This window comes from Natator depressus, chromosome 10 (assembly GCF_965152275.1).
Source record: "Natator depressus isolate rNatDep1 chromosome 10, rNatDep2.hap1, whole genome shotgun sequence".
In the NCBI taxonomy this organism is placed as follows: Eukaryota; Metazoa; Chordata; order Testudines; family Cheloniidae; genus Natator; species Natator depressus.
The window spans coordinates 43,330,527-43,350,225 of record NC_134243.1 but is presented as its reverse complement, the minus strand read 5'-3'; the positions used below and the strand labels follow the sequence as shown (position 1 = coordinate 43,350,225).

Sequence of the window (19,699 nt, the reverse complement as noted above, 5' to 3'; positions counted from 1 at the left end):
GGGTCTGCCTCGTTAAAAAACTCATGGGAGCTTGATGGTATGGTACAGAAATGGATTCTCATACCCAGAACTCAGAGTCCAATAAATCATCTTGGGAGCTAAGTTGAGATGCCCCAAGTAACATGGCTGGTGCTGCCACCTGAAGGCTTAGGCAGGTGTTGGCTTGCAGCTGTCTGGATGGTACCAGTGCAGAGGCTCTGATAAATCTCCATAGCAATGGAGATTCAGGCTCATCCAAAATGATGAGATCCTCAGAAGACAAAAATCTGGAAGGAGCCAGAGGGCTCTTGTAGTCTATAGTCGAGGCTTGGGTTGGTACTGGAGGTGGAACTGTGGACTAGTGAGATGGAGACTACTGCAGTACTGAGCTGGATGCAGGGTCCTGTCTTACTTCAGAGCTAGGGTAAGAAACCTGTACTGAGGGATGTATGCCGTGAGGGATCAGGTGGTGCTGCTGCAGTAGGTGTTCTGGAAAAGGGCTTATCAATACAAGGCTCCTTACATGATACCAATGCCTCAGTACCAGACTCAGTTGGAGCCTCTACGGCAGTGCTACTCAAAGTGGTGATCCGAGCCATCGGCTGCTGGTCTGCGCGCACATTGGAAAAAAAAATTGCCGGTCCCCCACATCAGACAGCTTGAGAAGCACTGGTCTATGGTACCCTTTAAGGGATGTGAGGTCTCCGGAGAGACCTTTTCATCGTTTCTCTGGTCGGGGAGGAATGCTTTCTTCTCTTTGATGTCTTTGTCTCCGTGGTGCAGATAATGCTGGACGGGTGACTGAAGCAGCCTGTGATGTTGAGGCCGATGTACCGGTGGAGGGACAGGATGGGAAGTGGACCCTTCCAGAGCTAGAGCATATTCCATTAACAGGTGTTTTGGTCTAACGTCCCTATCTTCTTTGGACCTACCCTTAAACTCCAGATAGATCTTACACTTTGAGGGGATGTGGGAGTCCCCCAGACACCACAGACAACTTGAATGTCTGACTGTGGGGAAAAGACCTGTGGCAGGTCTGGCGGGACTTAAACCCTGAGGTCTTAGGCAAAACAGATTGTGCTCCAGCATAAAGGTCGAGTGGGGGGGTAGCCCCACTCCAAGAGCACAAAAATCATGCTAAATGAAATATAGTGAAAATAAAATAAAGGTAAAGTACATAATTGAGAAATTAAAAACTTTCATGAGGTCAAAGACAGGTGGGAAGCTGAATACAGCTAACTGCAGAAGACTCCTTCCCAAGCCACAGGCGGGCTGAAAAGTAACTAAGTGGCAGTAGGCTCACGCCTCCTATATCCACTTATCTGGAGCATGAGGTGTTACTTCATACAGGCGTGAGCCTGCAAGCACTACTTTGTAGTCTGTGATCGTTAGCGAATGGGCGAACACACACCCCAGGTGGAGGACCCACAGGGGCATATATTCAGGGGGAAAAGGCTATTACCTCATCCACCTTGTCGCTCTCATACCCTGGGACCACACGGCTACAACAACACTGCAACCACCTGAAAAGACCCTGTTGCACTGCAGCTCTGGGAACAGTCAAATGCCAGTCCACTTTTTCCCCATTCCTTTTGGTCAAACCCAACATGACAGAACGGAGGAGACATTTATTTAGTGCACTCCCAAAATCATTATTCTCAGTATGACATTTAGATTCAGAGAGGTGAGGGGATTGGGGAATTCAGCTACTATGAGAGACACGAAGTTACCCTCTGGCTCAGGGTCCCCCTTTTCAGAATTGAGGTTGATGTACAGATACACAGCCTCCTTCCAGGAGGGGATTCCCCAGAGATAGAACTGGCTGTCCAGTTTCTGTCTGAGATTGCAGGGCTTGGGCCCAGAGGTTGCTTTTTAGTAAATCCACTTGCAGTGGGGCTCCACAGGGTTAAAGAACACGGACTGGAAGACAGAATGAACAGTTCCAGTTGTGCCATGGGAAGCAAACTCTGCAAACTTCTCCCCATAAAGAAACACGAGAAAGAGTGATTTCCGGGGCAAGGGAGATCTAGCTTCATTCCCTTAGAGCAGGAATCAGAGATGCAGGGTTCCCCTGGCAGTGCTCCAGAAGGCCTCAGATTCCTGCCTACAGGACCCCATCTTGCTCCAACCAGACTAAGTGCAAGGGCCTAAATTGCAGCTATTATCAGTAGTGATATGTGGAATAAGCCTCTTCAGCACAAGGCAAAGAAAACATGTCACACTGTAGCTTGTCTTGCTGTGAAATGGGTAGGGGATGGAAAGCAATGATAGATCAGCATCGGAGAACTGCAACTTTGCAGGGATGCTCAGCAACAGCAACTTCCTCCTAAGAAGCGGAGCTCTGGTTCTGGCTTCCAGAGCAAACCCAAGATCTGAGAGGCAGGCAAAGGGGAGGGAATTCTGCCAGAGGCCTTCAAACACACACACACCAACATCTGGGACACAGAGCCTTGCTCGACTTTTTTTCTTCTCTCTTGAGGTTCTTACTTCTCACTTCTGCAGAGAAGGGCTGGAAGAGACAGAGCTGGAAGACAACCCAGGCATCTATGCCTTGCTTCCAGTACGAAATGATAGGAGACATTGGAAATGGGTGGACTGGCACTTTTATAATAGAACATGATACACAGGTCTTTTTCTCTCCCAGATTTCTGCTACGTGACTGAATCCTATTGTCTAACAAGGTGTTTACATGTAGGATACTGGAAAAAGGGATGCAATACAAATGGCCTTTTAAATCAATTATGAGTGCACCTCACCCTTTTCCTGTAGGTATCCTTATTCTATGTTGGCCATTGACTGCAACACGTTCCTAAATATCCAAAGATGTTTACAGATTTACTATGATTTTACACTGTCCAAAACTGACAAGGAACTACCAATAAAATAACTGCCCAGTAGATGGAAATTTGCCTAAGGTCAGTGTCAACCCTGCAGGGCAGCAGGCTGCGTATGTTACCATGTTTACAGTACTGAAGGCCCATAGATCAACTTTAAATTATTTATTGATTTTATTAATTAAGCGGATAATATCTTGATGTCCACTGACTGGGTTCTGACTTGATGTATGGCATAATTGTCTTGATTTCCCCCCATAAACGTATGGAGAAAATCTTTAATCTATTATATTTCATTTTGGTTGGAATCTTTCATAACCAGTGGGTCTCTTTTGAACAGTGACCTTTCACTGGAATACTGATTTTGTTCTTTTTAGTGACTTGTTTATCCTATGACTGCAGTGTGAACTTAAAATGAGAATGATAAGATTACAATCACCAGAAATGTAATATCCACAGGAGGGGAATATTTTATGAGATGCTGAAATTATTAAGATAAGATTGTACCAAAATATTGCTGTAGCTTGGTCTTACATAAATCAGGAAAAGAAACATTTTTATTTCAGGATCAACTTAAAACTACACTGGAGCTTATATAATAGGTGTATATAACACTAGTAAGTGTCAGGTACCCCAGGCAGTCTATTAATCCAAAGATTTGTCACTTGCAACTGTAAAAATAAATTACGTATGAGATGAGTGCAAGCTGAGTTAAGAAATGACTGCTGCAGTAATTCATTAAAAACTTGTCTACATATTACCAGATGAAGAGCAAATGCTTAAAGAGCTCTACATCCCCTCCAAACACTAGGTAAAGCTGAAGTCTTAATGCAGTGCTGTTTCTACTGTGGGGGGAACTGAGAGGCTTTTAGGAACAAAGGGTAGTTATTTTTCATTTAACCCCTCTTGATTTGCTTGTGCTCCCATCCCCCTGCCACCAAATACTCTGACAAAGGAAAATTTATTCATCAATTGTATAAACAATTACTCTCCAAACAAAGGATCAGGAACTTGGGTGCTTCTCCATTTACAGGATAGATGCAGATTGAACAGCTAAGCTAAACTGTGGTCATAAATATGTCTATTCTCTAAAACTCTCTTCCCTCTAAGGGCTCGTTTCCCCGAGTTCAACGCTAGTCCTTTCAAGGGCTAGACTGATTTGTCTAACTGGTCTTTTCTATGTCTAATGTCTACACTTTTATGATTTTGGGAAGAATTGTGGACAATATACTTTCTACCCACTATATAGGAACATTAACCAACAGAGCTCCTGCCTTTGACTCAGACAGCTAAGCCCAGTGCATGTCACACTGTGCAATAATTTTTGTTACATAATTCCCGTTAAAACAGAGCATGAAGCCCTATTATTAATTGTGCTTAACTTGTTAAGACATTGAAGCATCCCTGCTTTTCTGTTATGGAATACTGACAAAATAACACAAATGTACTAGGTATAATCACTGAAGTGATTAAGTAACCAATGAAAAGCTGACCATTAGTAACTTGGCCAAATAGCTAGAACAGTAAGTGATATTACCACCCTAGGGGAATTTGGATTCACTAACTAATCCACTGGTTAAATAACGTTTTTAATTTACACTTGTGATTGGAACTGATGCTTACATTTCAAAACAAAGACATTTCTACCAAACGATCTATTTTTCAGAAATCGAGAGGATGTAACTTTATTCAATTTCCAGGAAAAGCCAAGTCCAAGTAGTACCATTGGTGAGCATACAGGCTCTTCTAAAACTTGGGAATACATACCTCAAGGCTAGCAACTGAATGAATCCAGCAAAATTTAACTCCCAAGCATCAAATAATTAAATGGGTTTGGACTCTACCTATTTTAAAGAAAAAGTTTTAGGAACTGACCAATGGCAGCACACACTGTAGAGGGAAATGCAAGAGACCAGAATACAGAAGCAGCTAATTTGCATGAACTACAGTACTTGTTTGCCAGACCATCTGCTCTTGGCCAAGTCATAAAATAGCAGCAACTGTAACAGAGATCCCATGTTCCACCTTCTCAACCAAAGATGGATTTCTTACAGGGAAAAGGATGACAAGGCTTTGCCAGTGGCAAGAGTGAATTTAAGTTTAACACTGTTGGGCTTGACCATAATAAACTTACATATTTTTTTTACACTGAATTATAGGACATAGTTAAAAAATATTCTGTGCTGTATGGGTTTCCCTCCCTGTTTTTTAACAAACCATAAACAATCTGTTCATATAGCTAAACTAACTTGAAAATCTTAAACTGGATTCCAATTGCTTTACTTACACTAGAAATAAACTATTAGGTGCTAACTATTGAGAGCTATGTAATTATCTGTAAGTGTCGCTTAGAAGTATATTGACTGCGAAATTCTAGAGGCTATGTCTATAGTAGACTTTTTCTTAAAATTTCCCATTGGTGGAAATAGTGGAAAATTAAGGAAACTAGTCTAGTGTAGACAAGGCCTCCGTTAAGAATGAAAACCCTTCCTTAACTTTCCCAGTGCTAGACATTGCAGGGAGCACATGGAGTAAGTCTGTTTAGAGACTTCTAAAGACAAGCACATCTTTCTGAAGTGCTAACAAAAATGTACTGTACTTACCATGCATATTTCTACAATGTGGAAACAAGCCTTTTGATGTTCTGCTTAGGCACATCTTACAGGAGTTTTAAAGTCTATGTTTTAGATGGAAAGTGTGCCTTTATTAAGACTCGTTTACAGTAATGCTCCATCTCTGTAAACTTTATTTATACAAAATGAAGAAGGAATACGATGGCCCAAGACTTAAGCCTTCTGTAAATATAGACACCAAAAATATTTAATTTTTTTAATTCACCTATAAAGCTTGATCACCTCTCCACAGGCAACAAGGCAAAACTTGATATTACACTCTATTGCATGTTCCTTTTTTGAAGGGCTTGCAACTGTATGCGCATCTGAACTTTAAAGTGAAATGATATATAGAGCAGTTTAAAGAGTGAACTAGTATTGTGGCATCTTGCGGCAGGCCCTTTACATTGTTATAACACTGAATCTCCATGCGCTATTCTTTGTGGCAGGTGATGTTATGTTCCATGCTGCCGGACTCCCTTCTCCTCCTACAATAGGAGTCCAGCCATAGTAATTAGTAACACAGGCAGAAATGCCTGTTTGTTCATGCAGGACTAGTTTATTATGTAACAAACAGAGGCGTAAGGACAAGGAAATGGAGACCAAGTGCATCTCTGCCCACCCGTTCTGTAAAGGGGTCTTCTAGCATAACAATTCCTCACATTTAAATGAAAGCCTTTGAAAAGACAGGCACTTTCTCTAAACAGAGTTATTTTTAAAGTATGACATATAAATAAAGCTGTAATAAAAAAAGGAAGGGACTGAATCCTGAAGAAAGCTTGAAGTAAAATACTAGCTATATTAACTCAAACTAGAAGTATTCCTACTGGTTCTGAAGTTCTCTAAACTTGCTTTAGGTGTGATTTTTACTTTTTTTTTTATTTTTTATTTAGTGATTTTAGTAACACTAAAAATTAATGGCATGAAAAGTGTTACTAACTTCAGAATACTGTCTTATTTAGGAGAGCAACCTGTGAAGCCATTAGCAAAATGGTTCCACGTATAATTAAACAAACATGGACATATACTGGATTTTTTTTGTACAACTCGTTAACAAGAACAAGAGAGCCAGCGAGTCTATTCCAGACCTCTGTAGAACAAAACCCTAGCTAAGAATTTCTAGCAGGAAAGGGCTAAAATCCTTTCCTTAAGGTATCCGGCAACTGCTTATGATGCTCTCAGTGGGCTGCACTGGAAGTTTCTTTGCATGTTTCTTTTTCCCCTTGCTGCCCAGAATGCTCCTGGTTTCCATTTCCTGATGTGTGAGTGTCATGTCAGAGAGGATGGTGGGATATGGAGCCTTACTGTACTTCTCCTCCTTGCATCTCTGCAGGATCTCTAAGCTCCTCTGATGGACTGGGTGATGTAGAAAGCTAAAACTATCCACACTTTTCAAAACCGCACATGGCACTGCATCATCATGCCCTTGGGAAGCAAAATAAAAACAAAAAATGGAGAGAAGAGAAAGATTATATAAGCAGAAATCAGGAGAGAGTAAAGAACAATGCTGCCAACTGCCCATGTGATACGAGAATTGTTCAAAAGTCGCACTTTCTTTCTGTTTATGGACCACAACTAGGCTATTTGCAGCAGTTATGAAAATGTATAGCACTGACAAGGTTAACTTCAGTTCCCTCATGACACGGTATCATGACATATCACACACAGTCATGGAAATAATTCTCTCAGTCCAGAGTCCAGGGACACTGCAAATGTACCTACCCACATCTCTGCAGGCATCCACTCAGTTAAACATTTCATTGTACTCTGACTGAGGGTGGGGGTTGATTTGCACGGTGACTATACAGTTATTTCTTGTGAACTGAATAGTATATAAATTCCAGCACTTCAATTGGCCAGAGCACAATCATCTGGATAATCACTGCAAGGTAACCTTTAAAAAGAAGTGATTATGCAAATCTCTACTTTTATTAGCTACAGTACGATAAATCCTTCTGCTTCAGTTCAGCTGAGGTTGGCTACTGATTTCAGAACTCCTCACCCATATGTTCACAAACACGGCCACCACAAATTCTGACCTGCTCCACACACTTATACCCCTAGGTTATCCAGATATTTGCAATTTAAATTGAAACAGGAATTACTCTACATAGGGAAGAGGAGAGGGGGTACGCTTAGCCTTCCTTCGGGCTGAGAAATGGGGAGATTTCAGACATACTGAATTTACATGGCAGACAGAATCTGGGAGTTGGTGTCAGAAGTTACGGTGGACATCTGTGTGTGGGCATACAGTATGTTCTCTGATAATTGCGTAATAAATGTAACCTGGAATAAAAGTTATACAGGTATTACGTTGTAAACAGGAAGCTCCCTCCAGTTACCATCTAAATGGCTGAGCAAAAGGGAATTACTGTGGGATAGGTCATGCTTCCATTTGAGGAGTAATGAGACACTGAAGTTACCATATATCAGCATGATATATTATGCCTACCATTCAAGGCTGATGCTTTAAACTATCAGCAAAGACTGATCTGAACGCTTTAGAGGAACACTGTCAACTATTGTTTTTCTAATGTTAGTAACACCATTTTTGTACTGCCTTTTGTACCATTTGGAAGCCTGAAGACCAATTTTTTTTTTACCACCATTTTTACCTTTTTCTATTCAGCTAACATTCATTTTCTTCTTTTTTGGTTTATAGCATTGCTAATTCAATAAAAGTCAGAATGGCTTTCTTTTGCTTGCTTCACTGCTTGCAAACCAGCATCATCATTTATGTCAGCAGCAATGGGCACAGCACTGCGAATAGTGCTTGTTAGTTGAATACTATTGCAGAGCCAGCAGAGGGAGGATGAGAGTATAAAGTCAGAAACATAAATCCTTTATCAGGTCTATGTTCACATCCAACTTGCTCAAAACAGAGAAAACCAAAGAGGAAGCTGTGGATGACTAGCTTCCATCACTGGATTTGTGTAAGTCATCTCAAAACAGAGACTTTTCTTTTTAAATTTGTCAGCAATGAGGCATTCATTATTATGTTTTATGTGGAATAAATTAATCTAGAGCAGTAGTTCTCAACGTATTTACCATTGTGGGCTGCATCCAATACTCCTCCTATGGCCCTGAGGATGTCACATGGGCCGCAGATGTGTGCTGATTGGGCCACAAGTGGCCCACGGGCCGTGAGTTGAGAACCACTGATCTAGAGGATATTTGCCATCAGATTACAAAAAAAATCAGACAAATTTGCTTCCTAAAAACTTGACAATGTCCCTTTAATCAAGTTCATTTTCATTCAAGAAAATCAAACCCAAATGTGAGCTTTTCTTTTAGAATTTAACTTCAGTTTCTTGTTCTCCCACACAGAAAGCGCAATTATAAAACAAGTAATTGAAAGAGCTCCCCCCTCAACTATCGATATTTTACCCAGTCTGATATCTAAGTTTTTAATTTGAAAAGAGTTGGCAGCACTGTAAGAAACAGCTACTGGGCCAGAAGAGAAACATATCCAACAAAATTCAGACAGTTACATTGCTCTGCTTCTACATATCTCACAGTTATAAACACAACGTCACTAAAAGCTACACTACAAGAATATAATAAGTGCAGCAAGAAAAGAAAAGCTCCTAAAGGTAGCAGTGAAGACTATATTCATTTATCCAACACTAATTCTATTGAAAGCAGAACACAGAAGTGTTCACACTGCTTATGGACACCACTGGCACAAAGAAAGATAGATATAGAATGAAGGAAAGAAAAAAACAAAGTGGGTTTTGGAAAGCCTACTACACATAGGGTTGAAAGTTTTGTATGGCTAGCATAACTCAAATAGGCCTTCAGACAGGGAAAAGGAAAGTGTATAGACTGTTGGCCTAAAAACACTGAAAAAAAAATAAGCTCCAAAGAAAAAATGCAGCTTTTTCAGACATCCTTTAAAACTGCTTTGCAACTGTACCTTCTGATCGATCACCACAGGGTCAGATAGGGCTACCAGGGAGTTTATAAGGCCTTGTCTACACTAAAGGGAAGTCAATCTAAACTAGGGTGACCAGATGTCCCGATAAAATCGGGACACTGCCGATTTTTAGGTCTTTGTCGGGACACCATTTGTCCCGATATTGCGGCTTTGGCCGCTCCAGCGTTTTTTGTTTTGTTTTTGCTTCGTCAACTCCAGCCGCTTTTTTTGTGTGCTTCCCCCATGTGTCCCGATATTTTCTTCGTTTCATCTGGTTACCCTAATCTAAGCTATGCAATTGGGGGGAGGGATAGCTCAGTGGTTTGAGCATTGGCCTGCTAAACCCAGGGTTGTGAGTTCAATCCTTGAGGGGGCCATTTAGGGATCTGGGGCAAAAATTGGGGATTAGTCCTGCTTTGAGCAGGGGGTTGGACTGGATGACCTCCTGAGGTCCCTTCCAACCCTGATATTCTATGATTCTATGATCTGAGTTACGTGAATAGCGTAACTCAAATCAACCTAGCTTAGGTCTACTTACCGCAGGGGCCACACTACATGACGTCAACGGGAGACACTCTTCCGTCGACTCCCCTTACTCTTCTCCATCAGGTGGAGTACAGGAGTTGACAGGAGAGCAATCAGCGGTCGATTTAGCGGGTCTTCACTAGACCCGTTAAATTGGCCGCCGATGCATCAATCGCCACAGCGTTGATCCTCCGGTAAGTGTAGACAAACCTTAAGACACCTAGCCCTTTTTAACAATGTTTAAAACTTAGCAGTATGTGTGCTAGTGTGGAGGTGTTATTAGCTATTAATGTATGCGTGTGTGGGGGGGAGGGGTGTTATTAGCAAATCTTTATTATAGCATGAGTTCCAACTCCATCTGCACCAGATGCATTCAGCTCATGCTAATTAAAACCTAGAAAGGGTTGGTTAAAAAACCCCCCAAAACATATGCAATCCTTAGCAATTCGTGCTATTTTATAGGATGACTATCAAGATAGGTAAACTTTAGGGCCTTAAATTTGAGTGGCTCCTTGAACAATTCCCAGAGAATAGTTGCTGTAGCTATGTTCATTAGATTATCAGATTGTGATTCTTGTGTGTTATGTCACATAGCAGCCGATAGGCACCAGCATCCGCTAATCAAGTATGCCTCAGAACAAAGTTCTCAATCTTCTGGGGCCTAATGTACAAAAGCCCCCATGCCACACATTCAGTTATGCCTGTTCTAACACACAATGCCATTTGGGATACTTTTTTGAGACACCGACTGAGTTATGGAGAAGTTCAAGCTACACTGTAGCTAGAGTTTGGATAATTGAATGGGAGGTGGGCACAGGGGATCATCATTAAGGAAGAAAGGGAAACCTAGAGTGCTAGTTAGAAAAGCTTCGAATATCCGTACCATCATGTAAATCAGTCCCTAGGGACCAACACTAGTGGGTTCTCAAGGTGGCAGCCACAAAGCTTATCTAGTCTATCATTCTAAGGACGTTAAGTGGCCACCGTAACAGAGACACATGCCACTGACATGCTCTATAGTGGAATAATTTTTAAAAGTTAATTTTTTAAAAAGAGAAAAACAGAACTTTGTTTTTAGAAAAGAAAACTTCTATGCATAAAAGTGTTCTTGGCAAAGGGAGATTTACTTCACATATGGAAGGAAAGACATTAATTAATTAGATCCTAGTGTTAGCAATTGTAAAAATGGGCACATGGATACTAGGCAACCACTCCCTCCCCAGGAAAGAACATTGACACTACAGTTTAACCATAGGGTCTAGCATCACTTCATATTAGGACAATGCCTATAGGCCCCAGCTGAGATAAGGGTCCCATAACATGCTGTCCCTATTTGCAATATATTTTTCTATTAGCAATAGTTACATACCTAAATAATGTAACTCCAAAAAAAATGGATAAAAATGTAAAATGCACTAACCCACATCATCATTTATTCTTCAAACTAACCATCTATTCAATATAAACTGAATAACTGGTGCTGCTTCTGCTGCCAGGTGAAAGTTCTTTGCTACCCTATGTAAGAAGTGATAGCAATGCTAGTGTATATTGGAGAATTTATTGACCACATATGTATGATAAGATAACGGATTGTGACTTTTCTCCACACAGATGCTTTAAACCACATCTTATTGTTAATACTGGAAATAATCTGGCTTTAGGTGAACTCTTTCTTTAAATCTGCTTTATTAAAAGGTGGCACATTTGTCATCATTATTTCTCAACTACTTCAGTCATTATTTGATAACATTTTTTAAGTGTGTCCATTTGAAAAATTAAGATGCAAATGATTTTGGGCAGTCAAGGAATTTAAGGCTCACGCTTGTCTTCTTGAGATCAGTGGAATTATTTTATCTGAAGAATAAATGTTACAAGGGACAAAACAAAATGGAGTGAGACATTTTTGAGTGATCATGCAAAGGGCACAGGATGGATTGGACTATAGGACTGTATCCCGAAAGAGGTTAAGAAGCTGTTTCAAATGAAACCATATACTAATTAATCCTGATATAAGAAAAAAAATTAAAAATCCCAGAGTTGTCTGAAAACCTCACAGATTTTCTTTGATATATCTAATTTTAGCCAGTTGCTGATCCAATCTAAAAAGAGTGAGAAATCAGAAAGCTAACTGCTAGGGACACTAACATGGCAGATGTGATTACAGAAGACAGAGGGTGAAGTAGGGCTTGAAATTAGCAGGGCAGGGTTGGCAATAGCTCTTGCTGCCAGCGAGATAGCATTTTTATTTTTTTTCTTCCTTGGAGAGCACTCTATAGCCCAGCCAGCTATCCAGTTGGGATTTGTGAATCAGCAAGGTTTAAAAAAGAAACAACAAACCACACCCCACAACATATGAGGGAAAGGCAGGAACATCTCTTCAAAGAACTAGATTTCTAGGGATTTTTCCCCCCTCCCCTAGCACAAGGTCTCAAGAAAGCTGCAGCTCTCATGCAATGCGTAATGGGAGCTTTTCAAGTGAAACTTCTCTCCCCTCTACCTCCCAGCATTACAGTGGTCATCATGGAACTTTCACTATCTCAACCCCTGTATTGATATATAAGAAAAGTCTAAGGTTCATTTGTCAGAAGTGTCTTTTCAATTATTCTGTCTAGGGCTATCTTTTTCTCACTCTTCTGAACAGTCGAAGGCTGGTTTTGTTTCTTGCTATTCTTGGGATTTGACCCAAGGGTCTGATGATATTCTCACTGAGCAGAGAAACTTATTCTAAATGGGTGGATTTTCATAATTATATGATTTTTCCTTGATTCTTTCACTCTATTAATGCAAATCTATTAACATTTCAAGCTAGAAATCAACAGAATGATTCTATACTTAATTTTAACTTTGTACTGACATTTCCCTGCTGATGTTCTAGCTTTGTCATGAATTTCAAGCCCTCTTGTGCCCAGAAATTAGTAATAATAGCTTGTACCTGTCGTTCAGAAATACCTTTATGCGGAGAAATGTTCTACGAGCACAGCCATGTATTGCCTGCCACAGCATGATGATGCACCATTACTTTCATTTAATTTACTGCCCTCCCTGTTCTGCATGAGGGCGAGTAGGTCGTTCTAGCTGACCGCACAGCTATGAACTTGTGCTAGACAGGAGAACACTCTCTCTTTCGGCTTAAAGGGTGAACAGTCTGAAAAATTACAGAGCAGAGTCCTATTTTCTGTGTTTTCAGACTTTATGCTAAAAGTGAAAGAACTATGAGTTAAAGAATCGAAGTATTCCCTTTTTTGCTTCATAATTTTAAGCTTCCATTTAAATCATGCACATTTCCATAAGAATAAATCCTACAGAAAAGGTAAAACAACATTAGAATGAAAATCCATCTTCACAAATTGCTAAGGCTCCATTGCATTTGTTATTCAATATGTAAAGTAACACACTTTTCTTTACTCAAAAATCTAGCCATTCAATTCACCAGTTTTTGAACACATTATTAGGAAGAGGAGCATGTGTGTAAATTAGATAGGATAACATTTTAATCATACTGAAATCAGATGTCAGGGACATATCGTGTATGTATTATATATAGTTAAGATTCAAAGATGTACAGAGATGGGATGCCAATATCTGTTACTCACCAGTTTTCTTCTCCGTGTATCGTTTTCCAGCCTCCCTAAAACCAACCATCGCCCTGAAAAAAGCTCTGAGGACTGCCCAGCGGAACACAGCCACTGGATCAATCCCTATCATCCCACAGATAAAGGCATTCTTGCTGCTTCTTAGGAGAGCTACAATGTCCGGCCGCATATGATCTGTGTTTTTCTCCCGGAAATCCTAGCGAGAAAGACAAAAGGAGGGCTTGACTCTTCCTGTAATATGACAACTTTTTATTTATACTGTCCTCGCTGTTCTTCTGCATGTGATAGCTTTCAAAAGCAAGACAATTTACTGAAACGTCTCAGTCCAACACATGTCTAATAAAACAGACATTTTAAAAACTGGTGCTTGACACCATAAACTTAATACTCTTTTAATGTGATTTTTTGGTACATAGTTAAACACTATAGCACCTACGTAGTCTCCCACACAAGCTGGGCCATGTGCCAAACAGCTGTCAGGAGGATCTGGCCCAATACTTTTACTGACATGAATGTCAATGGGGTCAAGTTTAAAATAATTAGCATGAGATTTTTAAATATGCCTCAGGGAGCTGGACTCCTAACTCCCTTAGACACCTGCGAAAATCCCAGTCGTAGTTATTTAATAGTAAAATGGCTGAAAGCAAAGAAAATGCACCTGGTCTTGTATTGCTAGTATATGAACCATAAACAATATACTGTCTGTAATCTGGAGAAACCATGACCCCAAAACTCTGGTGATGCCATGCAAATCCAAGTTAATTCTACACACAGGCACTCAGTTTGCATCGAGTTTGTGTCAGTTAATTAAGTTTACAAGGCATTCCTCCAGCAGAATAATCATTTTAACTGGGCAGCGATCAATTTAGAGCTTCAGACAAGGAACATGAAGACGAAGTTGCAACAAGAAGCATATTGCAAATTGTATCTTTTGGTGTTTCAAAGGATGTCTGTGGGTATGTCTGCACTATACAATAAGCACAGGTCTGTGGGATCTGGGCTTGTGGACTCAGTGTATCCAAGCCCATGCTTCAGTGTCCACGCTGCACTGTATACCTGGGTTTCTTTGCAAGAATTCAAAGGTGTTTCGCCTGCAGTGCCATAATACTGTTAGGCAATTTTGATTATTATAATCTATTCCAGGAGTTCTCAACCTGGGGCTAGTGAACAGGTTACCAGTTAGTAAGGGGGGAGGGATCCTGGCTAGCAAGGATGAGTCCCAGTATGGAAAAGGTTTAGAACTGCTGATGTATGTAATGCCAAGCAAGGTGGGCACTATACAGAAAAACACAAATCCCAGTTATTGTCCCAAAGAATTTATAATCTACGGCCCCAAATCTGTGAAGATTTATGCACCTGCTTAGTTTTATGCACTGAGTAATCCTGTTGAATGTGCAATCTTAGGCCCCAATGAGAGAGAGTGTGTACAGCTAAGCATGTATATGAGTCCTTGCAAGTTTGGAGTGGAAAGCTACCCACAACACAAAATGGAAGACAACCAAGAGTATGGGTGGGAAGAAGCAGTACAAGGAGGGCGACCATACAGAAAGAAGGTGGGGCTGCTCTGTTTGGCTATGCTTATGTTTAAAAGGTTCTGATTATTGTCATTTTAATTTTTTTAAAAACAATTTGAAACTTTACACTTTAATCCACAATAAACTGTATAAATCCTTTGCCCCCTGTGATGCTGGCAGACCAGGTGCCAGCTCACGCCAAGGCCCCAGTCCTCACTGAACACTGACAAAATGCACAGCTGGAAACAAGTCTGGATCACCTGTATGTTAGTATTGTTGAGCTAGATATTAGAGTTGTAAGGATGTGTTTGATGTTTAGACTTTATGAATAATTTGTAGGATTCTGCATGCATTAGTCTCCCTTATCCGTACCCCATGTTATAAAGCAGTAGCAAATGTTTGCATTGTAAACCTTTGTAACCATTCAAGTGTTACCCGCTTTAAGCTTGTAAAGAACTCTTATTTCCTTTTCCTAGTTAATAAATTGTTAGCTTTATTAAACGACTGGCTACAAGTGTTGTCTCCGGTGAGAGATCTAGGGTACAATGAGGGCTGCCACTTTTGGTTGGATGTATTCCTGGAGGTTTCATCCCATGACATTCTTTAATTAAAGATTAATCTTCAATTCCTGGAGACTCGGCAACCCTAGGTACAATTGACCTGGGGCAAGTGACTAGTCCTTTGGGACCGGGAGTAACCTGAATATTGTGATTTTACAGTGCCTGAGAAGTACACACTTGGTTGGTGAAATCTAATTATAGAACACACAACCAATTTGGGGTTTGTGCCCTATTTCCTGACAATCTGCCTTGAGGTTGGCACCCATGCTTGGGAGCCACTCCAGGCAGCCTGACATTCCCTATTTGTGCCTACCTCCTTCACACCAACACCCAGTTCAGCAACGTGCAGTGGTTTTACATTCAGACCACTGCTGCTATACAAAAAATCTTATCTGAACTCTAGCAGACAATAAAATGGAGTTAATTTTTACTCATCCACACTGCAGCCTTGGGTACACGGGTACCCAGTCATAGCTATTATGCATTTTAACTGACATAAGTGTTAGTAAACAGCTGTTGTGACTGACCTTCACTCCATATTTCACTTTTCCAGCATAGTGCTTTATGATAAAAGCAGGCTCCATCACGGCTGGAAATTCAATGTAAGAATTCCCCTCATGCTGACGCTTGAACTTGTCCAGTAGTGTTTGGTTTGTGGCTTGTGGAAAACTAGATAAAAAGGGGAAAAAATGAAGGCAGCTGTGAAGTCAAAGAAGAAAACCACACACCCTTGTTGACAGACCATAAATTGTAATGGGGAACATTCTGCCTCTCTCTTTTCTGAGCTTACAGATATTATGCCCAGGACTGAGCTGCATTTGGCAATATATGTATGCTAACGTACACCTGTATATAAATACACACTGTATACATTCGATGAAGCTTCCAACTGCAGATATCTAGTACAGCTAACTGGGTCTAGAATGAATCAATTGCAAAAGTGTAGTCATGCACATAACTATTTGTAGTAATATATTCATAGTAGCATGATTATTTTAGATACCTGCCGTTATTGAGAGGTCAGATATATTTGTCTTCAGCCTTGTGACTCAAAATGCACAACACATGAGTATATGGCATATTCACACATCTAGAAATGGGCTATTTTAGCTGCATACATAATTTCAGTATTTAAGCTTTTTACAGGTCTCAATAAGAGGGCATTTTTAAAAAAGTTCACAGAGGTGTGTAAATAAAATCACAAGGCCCGATTTCACCCCACACCAGTTCTACACCAATGTTACTGATTTCAGTGAAGTTACTCTTAATGTACACTGGTATAAATGGATAGAAAAATCAAGGCCATGGCTTTTTCACAGCAAAACGTCAATTCACTGCCCCTTGAACTTTGTGTATTATTTGCTTGCAGTTGAAATGGCCTTTGTCCATATTTTAAAGCTTTATTAAAAATTTAATTAAAATTCTATCTTTTAAAAAAAAATAAAATTCAAGTTAATCTGCGGTTCAAAAAATACTGCCCTGGACTGCTCTCCTCCATATCTCTGTATGGTGGAACCCTCAGCAGGCAGATCTTTCATTTCTTACATGGAGGGAATCATTTGTCTTTGCAGTACTGTCTCCCTGACTTTCTGGGACCTCTGGTGGTGCTCTGTGGGTCTGGGCTTCCATTCTGAGAGAGGCTGCAAAGAGTGGGCAGGCTGGGAAACCGTTCGTCCCCTCTGAGGCTCTGAGGAAAGTCATTGGAAAAGTTAATACAAGCCTACTGCTGTATTCACTTTTACTGTGGGACTCTCTAGGGTCATTAGGGAAAGAGGATTGGGGGAGGTCCTTGAAAGCACACATGCAATGGAGCTGCACTGCCCTGGTACTGGGGGGCCCACTGTAGGTCGCTAGTGAGCCACCAGGTTTGAGAGCAAGCTTGTGGTTTATTCTAGAGAAGGGAATAAACCCTCCCCACCTGCTACCAACAGAATTATCAAGTAGAAACTTTGTCAGTGGATCCTACTAGAGACTTCTTCCCCATGAGCCTAGAAAGTTACATTTAGAGGATTTACGCCAAAATTCCCACAAATCTGAGAGCTTGTCTACCTGGGAAGTTGAGCCGAATTAACTAATGGCTGGTCGACACTGAAAAGTTACATTGGCATACCTACGTCTCTCAGGGGTGTGGACAAATCTGAAAGATGTCACTAAGCCAACCTAACCACCAGCATAGACAGTGTTAAGTCGATAGAAGAATTCTTCTAGATATTGCCCCTTGGGGAGGCAGATAAATGAGAGTGATGGGAGAACCCCTCCTGTCGCTGTAGCGAGTGTCTACACTGAAGTTCTCCAGGTGTGCCACTGTAGTGGTTTAAGTATAGACCTAGCCTAAGAGTATGCATTTACTGAGCACTAATGCAAACACATTACATCCCTGTCTGGCTGCTCTCATTCAAAAGTAAGGGACCTTAGTCTGTAGCAAACTAAGGCCAGATCTGCTCTAAAAAGTTAAGTTGACCCAACTATCATCGCTCAGGAGTGTGAAAAACCTACACACTTATGCAACGCAGTTAAGCCAACCTAACACCCATGTAGACTGCACTAGGTCGATGGAGCAATTCATCTGTTGACCTAGCTACTGCCTCTGGGGGAGATGGATTAACTACAGTGATGGGAGAACACTGCAGCTGTGCTGCTGTAGCTGTTTCAATGTAGACATAGCCTAATTAACTTTAGAAGCAAACTAAGGCCACTTTACTTCTGAATGAGCACATCCACACAGGCAGTTCATAGAATCATAGAATATCAGGGTTGGAAGGGACCTCAGGAGGTCATCTAGTCCAACCCCCTGCTCAAAGCAGGACCAATCCCCAACTAAATCATCCCAGCCAGGGTTTTGTCAAGCCTGACCTTAAAAACTTCTAAGGAAGGAGATTCTACCACCTCCCTAGGTAACGCATTCCAGTGTTTCACCACCCTCCTAGTGAAAAAGTTTTTCCTAATATCCAACCTAAACCTCCCCCACTGCAACTTGAGACCATTACTCCTTGTCCTGTCATCTTCTACCACTGAGAATAGTCTAGAATCATCCTCTTTGGAACCACCTCTCAGGTAGTTGAAAGCAGCTATCAAATCCCCCCTCATTCTTCTCTTCTGCAGACTAAACAATCCCAGTTCCCTCAGCCTCTCCTCATAAGTCATGTGTTCCAGACCCCTAATCATTTTTGTTGCCCTTCGCTGGACTCTCTCCAATTTATTCACATCCTTCCTGTAATGTGGGGCCCAAAACTGGACACAGTACTCCAGATGAGGCCTCACCAATGTCGAATAGAGGGGAACGATCACGTCCCTCGATCTGCTGGCTATGCCCCTACTTATACATCCCAAAATGCCATTGGCCTTCTTGGCAACAAGGGCACACTGTTGACTCATATCCAGCTTCTCATCCACTGTCACCCCTAGGTCCTTTTCCGCAGAACTGCTGCCTAGCCATTCGGTCCCTAGTCTGTAGCGGTGCATTGGATTCTTCCATCCTAAGTGCAGGACCCTGCACTTATCCTTGTTGAACCTCATCAGATTTCTTTTGGCCCAATCCTCCAATTTGTCTAGGTCCCTCTGTATCCTATCCCTGCCCTCCAGTGTATCTACCACTCCTTTAACTAATATTCCATAAATTCACCTTAACTTTCCTATGTGTAACTGTGTAGACATGCCCTGAGACACAGACCTGGCAGAAAGAACAGAAGCAAAGTAAAGGTAACCTTAGCTGTTCTTCCCTATGATGGGGAGACTCTTGATATAAGTAACATTTTTAGTTCATAGTTTAAATTTTTTTAAAAAAAATTCTCCACTGTTTGCATTACCCTGTTAGATGCAAGCACTTAGACTAAAAAACAATTAGGAGGGCACTGAAATCATAAATAAAGTAGAAATAGTGATTAGTGCGTTAGGTATCTTTCTGGCAAACATTACCAAGAAAGAGAAGACTTCAGCATAAACAATTGTGAGACTGCACTTTAAGCAAATACTGAAGAAAAGAATTTCCAACATTTCCCTTTAACAATACTAGATGAGGTAAGGAGATCTCTCTCTCTCTCTCTCTCTCATTTAACTTTCCTCCATGGCAACCTGAGGAAAAGCTCTGTGTAGCTCAAAAGCTTGTAGCTTCCACCAACAGTAGCCTTGCAGACTGTTTTCTCCTTTTGCCTGGTGCACACATAATT

At 41.0% G+C, this 19,699-nt stretch overlaps 1 protein-coding gene across 13 annotated transcripts in view; it reads right to left on the bottom strand.

Annotated features, from left to right (window-relative positions):
- Nucleotides 1–19,699, bottom strand: part of MYO9A (myosin IXA) — a 465,931-nt gene that overhangs the window by 96,799 nt on the left and 349,433 nt on the right. For 12 of the 13 annotated variants that reach the window (XM_074965918.1, XM_074965921.1, XM_074965919.1 and 9 more), the window contains 3 exons: nucleotides 16,061–16,202; nucleotides 13,460–13,655; nucleotides 6,731–6,850 (listed from right to left, as the gene is read on the bottom strand). In XM_074965918.1, coding sequence (XP_074822019.1) covers nucleotides 6,731–6,850; nucleotides 13,460–13,655; nucleotides 16,061–16,202 — 458 coding nt within the window. The remainder of the gene's footprint in view (nucleotides 1–6,730; nucleotides 6,851–13,459; nucleotides 13,656–16,060; nucleotides 16,203–19,699) is intronic. The other variant, XM_074965924.1, reaches the window with a different exon arrangement.